This window comes from Sylvia atricapilla, unplaced genomic scaffold, assembly GCF_009819655.1.
Source record: "Sylvia atricapilla isolate bSylAtr1 unplaced genomic scaffold, bSylAtr1.pri scaffold_113_arrow_ctg1, whole genome shotgun sequence".
Classification (NCBI taxonomy): domain Eukaryota; kingdom Metazoa; phylum Chordata; class Aves; order Passeriformes; family Sylviidae; genus Sylvia; species Sylvia atricapilla.
In genome coordinates, this window is record NW_027077041.1 from 6,657 (window position 1) to 13,011 (window position 6,355).

Genomic DNA, 6,355 nt, shown 5'->3' on the forward strand with positions numbered 1-6,355 from the left:
ACTGATGTACTTCAAGAAAGAAATCTTGAAGACACAGGGCTGTGCCTATGATGAGCTGACAAGTAGAATGACTGGCCTGGAGGGGCAGGGAGCTTTTGCAGGAACTCAGGGCAAAAAAGAGTGTGCACCAGCTTTGGAAAGAGGGGAAGGCTGCTCAGGAAAGGTCTAAGGATATCATTAGATCATGAGGAAAAAAACCTACAGATGTGAAAGCCCATGTAAAACTTAATCTAGCCACTTCTGTGATGAATAATAAAAATGTTTTTAGAAATACATTAATGGCAAAAAGACGGCCAAGGACAAGCTCCGCTCTCTATTGAATGCAGGGAGGAATAGAGTAACTAAAGATGAGGAGAAGGCTGAGGTACTGAACACCTTCTTTGCCTCTGTTTTCAACATTAAGACAGGTTGTCCTCAGGACAAGTGGCCTCCTGAGCTGGTGAATGGGGACAGGGAGCAGAACAGCCCCTGTAATCCAGGAGGAAGCACTTGGTGACCTGCTGAGCCACTCAGATGCCCTCAGGTGTATGGGATCAGAGGAGATCCATCCTAGGGGGATGAGGGAGCTGGGGGATGAGCTCCCCCAGCTGCTCTCCATCATTTCTCATCAGTCCTGGCTCACTGGGGAGCTCCCAGAGGACTGGAGGTGCCAATGTGAGCCCATCCCCATGAAGGGCTGGCAGGAGCATCTGGGGAACTCCAGGCCTGTCAGCCTGACCTGGGTGCCTGACAAGGGAATGGAACAGATCCCCTTGGGTGCCATCACAGGGATCCCTGTGTGGATCAGACCCAGCCAGTGTGGGTTTAGGAGGGGCAGGTCCTGCCTGACCAACCTTTTATAGCCAGGTGATCCACCTGGTGGATGTGGGGAAGGCTGTGGATGTGTCTACCTGGACTTCAGCAAAGCCTTTGACACCATGAGGCACAGCATTGCCTGGAAAAGCTGCAGCCCACAGCTTGGGCAGGTTCCCTCTTTGGTGGAAGAATGAAGAACTGGCTGGAGCCTGGGCCCAGAGAGTGCTGGGGATGGTGCTGCATCCAGCTGGTGTCCAGTCCCTGGTCGTGTCCCCCAGGGATGTGTGTTGGGTCCTGTCCTGTTTAATATCTTCATGGACGATCTGGTGGAGGGGATCGAGTCCACCATTAACAAACTGCAGATGACACCAAGCTGGGTGTGAGTGTGGATGTGCTGGAGGGCAGGAGGGCTCTGCACAGGGCCCTGGACAGGCTGGATCCAGGGCCCAAATCAACCAATGTGAGGTTTAACAAGTCCAAGTGCCGGGTGCTGCACTTTGGCCACAACCACCCCTGCAGCCACAGGCTGGGGACAGAGTGGCTGGAGAGCGGCCAGGCAGAAAGGGACCTGGGGCACTGCTGGACAGCAGGCTGGACATGAGGCAGCAGTGTGCCCAGGTGGCCAAGAAGGCCAGTGGCACCTGGCCTGGATCAGGAATGATGTGGCCAGCAGGAGCAGAGCTGCTGTGCCACCCCTGACCTGCCCCCAGCTCTGCACACAGACACTGCTGCTGCAGCTCCAGAGAAGGGAACATATGGGGGATCTGCAGTGAGCACTCTGCTGGGAGAACCTTTATTTTGTTGAAAGCCACTGAGAGCACAGCTCCTCATTGACACAGTCAGGGGCCACAGCAAAGGTGGAGAGAATTTAAAATGAAAAATGTCATAAAGAATTGCCTTTCTTTGTGGAAAATATTTAAAAACCAAAACACAGGAGCAAAAGCCATAATCTACCCAACAATAAGTATCAAAGATGACTTTTATTACAAAAGATTAGCAGAAACTGCTCAGCAGTTTAATGTTTCTGAAACCATCCTATCATCAGTGTCCACACAGCAGCCTTGAGCTCCTGGTTCCTCAGGCTGTAGATGAGGGGGTTCAGGGCTGGAGGCACCACCGAGTACAGAACTGACAGGGCCAGATCCAGGGATGGGGAGGAGATGGACGGGGGCTTCAGATAGGCAAAAAATGATGTGCTGATAAACAGGGAGAGCACAGCCAGGTGAGGGAGGCAGGTGGAAAAGGCTTTGTGCCGTCCCTGCTCAGAGGGGATCCTCAGCACAGCCTGAAGATCTGCACATAGGAGAAAACAATGAACACAAAACAGCCAAAAGCTAAAGAGACACCAACCAAGATAATCCCAAGTTCCCTGAGTTTGGAGTGTGAGCAGGAGAGCTTGAGGATCTGGGGAACTTCACAGAAGAACTGGCCCAGGGCATTGCCATGGCACAGGGGCAGGGAAAATGTATTGGCTGTGTGCAGCAGAGCATAGAGAAAGGCACTGGCCCAGGCAGCTGCTGCCATGTGGGCACAAGCTCTGCTGCCCAGGAGGGTCCCGTAGTGCAGGGGTTTGCAGATGGACACGTAGCGGTCGTAGCACATGATGGTCAGGAGATAATACTCTGATGAAATGAAAAACAAAAAAATAAATAGCTGACTAGCACATTCTTACACACACATAGGAGATGTTCCTGGTGTCCCAGAGGGAATTGTGCATGGCTTTGGGGACAGTGGTGCAGATGGAGCCCAGGTCGCTGAGGGCCAGGTTGAGCAGGAAGAAGAACATGGGGCTGTGCAGGTGGTGGCCGCAGGCGATGGCAGCGATGACGAGGCCGTTGCCCAGGAGGGCAGCCAGGGAGATGCCCAGGAAGAGGCAGAAGTGCAGGAGCTGCAGCTGCCGCCTGTCTGCCAGTGCCAGCAGGAGGAAGTGGCTGATGGAGCTGCTGTTGGACATTCCTTCACTCTGGGCATGGTGGACTGTTAAAAGAAAACACTGAAAAGCTGGGAAAGATTTTCCCTGAGACAATCCTGTGCAATTTTATTATTAATACTTTTAAAATTATTTCTTTTCCTTTGTAGGAAATTTTTTAAAATTTGAGTTGCTGTTTGTGCTGCTGAGTCACAGCCTCATTTTGAGCATTGCTGTCAGGCTGAACACTGGGGAGCCCAGAGGGAAACCAAAACTCCCTGTGCACCAGTGCAGTCAGACCTGCTGGTCCCCACACAGGTGCCCTTTGTTCATTTCACCTCCCACTGTTTCAGGATGGAAACCCTTACAACATCCTTGGAAAACAAAGTGGACTTTTGAAGGCTCCAGTTTCAAAATTAATTTCTCTAAACTCTTCTATCTTTCCTGTGCAGCAGGGTAGGGAGAAATACCAAGGGCTGTTCTGACTCTCTGCTGCCTGGAGCTGTGCCTACAGGGAGCTGTTTCTCTCTATCCAAGCCTTGTCCCTGCCAGTGCTCCCAGAGCCCAGCCCAGCCCTGGGGGCTCAGCTCTGCCCTGCACACCCCTCCCAGCACAGCCCACTGCCCAGGGCCATCTCCCTGGCTGCAGGGCCTTAAGGGCAGCTCAGACCAACATTTCTTCAATCTGGGCATCGTGGGCTGTTAGAAGGAAACAGTGAGAAGCTGGGAAGGATTTCCTTGAGTCAATCCTGTGCAATTTTATCGGGAATCTCCTGGAAGCTACTTCTCTTCCTCTGGGGGAACTTAACTGAAAACTTTTTTGTTTAGTTGAGGTTTTTACTGGTGAGTTACTGTCTCATCTTCAGCATTGCTCTCATCCTAAACTGGGGAGCCCAGAGGGTAAACAGAGCTCCCTGTGCCTCAGTGCAGTCAGATCTGATGGTCCCACACAAATGACCTTTGTTTGTTTCATCTCCCCTTTTTGTCACAATCATAACAATAAAGCATGCTTTAAAAGAAAGTGAACTATTTGAAGGCTCCAATTTCAAAGTCAATCTCTCCAAACCCTTCTCTTTTTCCATCTGGAGCTGGACAGGGAGGGATATCCAGGGCTGCTCTGGCTCTCTGCTGCCTGGAGCTGTGCTAATTGGGAGCTGTTTCTCTGTACCCAAGCCTTGTCCCTGCCAGTGCTCCCAGAGCCCAGCCCAGCCCTGGGGGCTCAGCTCTGCCCTGCACACCCTTCCCAGCACAGCCCACTGCCCAGGGCCATCTCCCTGGCTGCAGGGCCTTAAGGGCAGCTCAGACCAACAGAGATGCTGCAAGCCAGGGTGCTGCTGGTGCTGTCTGTAGGGAGAGGAGGGTGAGGAGGCACTTTCTGAGGGAGCTCTGAGGCAGATCTGCTGATGCCCAGGGTGACAGTGCAGGAGTGTCAGTGACACAGACAACCCTGAGAGCCCCTTTCCCTTTCCTTTAGGAGAAAACTGAGAGCAGCCCTGGCCATGCAGCACCATCTCCACATCAGGAGGAATCTGCCCTGATGGAGGTAACTTCTCCCCACAGGCAGGCTGAGAGCTGCCCCTGGCAGGTGGCCCATCCCCTGGCCTGGCCAAGAGCCCTCAGGGCTGCAGCACCTGCTCTGCACCACAGCCCTGGGCAGCCCTGGCTGCAGCCCCAGCTCCAGCCCCTGCAGCCGTCCCTGGCAGCAGGAGCCGTCCTGCCCTGTCCCTCTGACGGTGCCCAGGGCAGCCCCGCTCTGGAGCACATCCTCCCCCAAAGCAGAAAGGGCAGCAGAGCCATCCTTACAGTGCTCTCAGTCCTGTCCTGGGGCAGCTTTAGGAGATCCCTGCAGCCAGAGACTTACTGTGTCAGAAGTGGAGAACATTCCCTCCATGAAGAAGCTCAGAGATTTCAAAAGGTGTGAAGATTTCTCTGTGAATAATCTCAGAATTGTCCTTCCAGTTTCTTGAAGCCTCTGTCTGCTTCGCCCCTCTCAGGTACCTGCAGGCAGTGCCCTCAGCCCTGCTGGGCTGGGAGAGGAGCTGCTCCTCAGGAGAAACGTCTTTTTGAAGCTCTTCTTATTTTCCAAGAGCTGCCTCTGTGCCAGGAGCCCAGCCCAGCTCATCAGCATAGAAACAGCACAAGGACTTTAATGAGCATCTCTGAGGCTTAGTGCTGAGTCCCTGAACATCAGTCCCTGAGAGTCAGTGAAATAAATCTCTCGAGAATCCAAAGTCACATACAAACTCCAAAGTTTTTTGAAGTTTTAATGGGTCCCACTGAGGGACACGACTGAGAAAGGACTTTAATGACCCTCCCATGGATTTGGTGTTGTTGACAGTGGTGTCAGCCCCAGAGAATATTTAAAAAAAGTTTCAGAAACTTATTCAAGAAGTTTTGGAGAACTTTTCAAACTGAGACTGAAAGTCCAAAGTTTCCTAAAGTTTTGATGGGACCCAGTGAGAGAAATGGCTGAGAAAGTGTTGTCAGTTCCAGTTAGAGCAGAACACTGCAGGCAGTGGTGACAGGTGGGGACAAACCAGGGAAAGGTGTCTCTGATGCTGAGCAAAGCCTGTGCCCTGTGCAGCCCAGGCTGTCCTACAGTGTCCATGCCCTGTGCCTCTGTCCCTGCAGGCTGTCGTCACCCCCCGGCTGCCCCACCTGGCTGGGCCCTTCCTCTGCTGACAGCTCTGCGTCCTGCCGGCCTCTGCCTGGCCACACAGAGCCTTGGGCTTGAAACCAGCAGGGTTCATTCAACATTTACCATGCCTGGGAATTCTGAGTCAGGAACAAGGCGTGTAGGGCCTGCTTTGCCAGCAAGGGTGGTTGTAAGACAAGAAGAAGACATCTGCCTCAAGAGTCCACCGATAAGAAAAAACAACAACTGAATCTGGGAACTCGGGGTTGGTTTTATGGTAATGGCTAAATTGGAATACAGAGATGGCAATGCTATATAAGTACCACTCTTTTAGAATCACATGTCCATGTAAGGTTATGAGTTCCCACACCTTAGACCTAAGCCTAAAGAAGTGATGCTCTCTTAATTGCAAGGCAGTGTTCAGGAGTCTTATTCTGGTATTTCGTAGATTTGGTGACAGAGGGGCCTCACAGAACCAAGGAGGCTCCTGTGACACGTTGGAATCTCCTGAAACGAAACTCCTTTTTGACACAGCAGGGCCACATGGAACCAATGGTCCATTGTGATAGTGCAGATCCAAGGAGACCATGGGGACACTCTGGAGCCTCATGGAATCAAAAGTCCATTGTGACAGAGAAAGGCTTCATGGAACCAAGAGTCCATTGTGACACAGCCAGGCCTTGTTTGAACAATGGAACCATTGCTGACAGTACAGAAACTCCTGGAACCCAGGGGCCACTGTGACACTGTATGGCCTCATGGAACCCAGGGGCCACTGTGACACTGTATGGCCTCATGGAACCCAGGGGCCACTGTGACACACCGGGGCTGCATGGAATGGAAGGTCTGTTGTGACCGTGTATATCCAAGGAGACCATGGTGACACTGTGGAGCCTCGTGGAACCAAGGTGACCACGTTATACTGTGTTATACTTCATGGAAGAGTGTGGGACTCATGGAACCAAAGGTCCATTGTGACATTGTGGGGCCTCATGGAGTCCTGGGCCTCATGCAGCC

At 52.4% G+C, this 6,355-nt stretch overlaps 1 protein-coding gene across 1 annotated transcript; it reads right to left on the reverse strand.

The window, feature by feature from the left end:
• Positions 1–1,810: 1,810 nt before the first annotated feature.
• On the reverse strand, positions 1,811–2,409 carry LOC136374734 (olfactory receptor 14J1-like). The gene is given in 2 exon segments (XM_066340127.1): positions 1,811–2,079; positions 2,082–2,409. Coding segments are annotated over 2 exon segments (585 nt in total). The 5' UTR covers positions 2,398–2,409.
• Between the last annotated feature and the right edge of the window lie 3,946 nt (positions 2,410–6,355).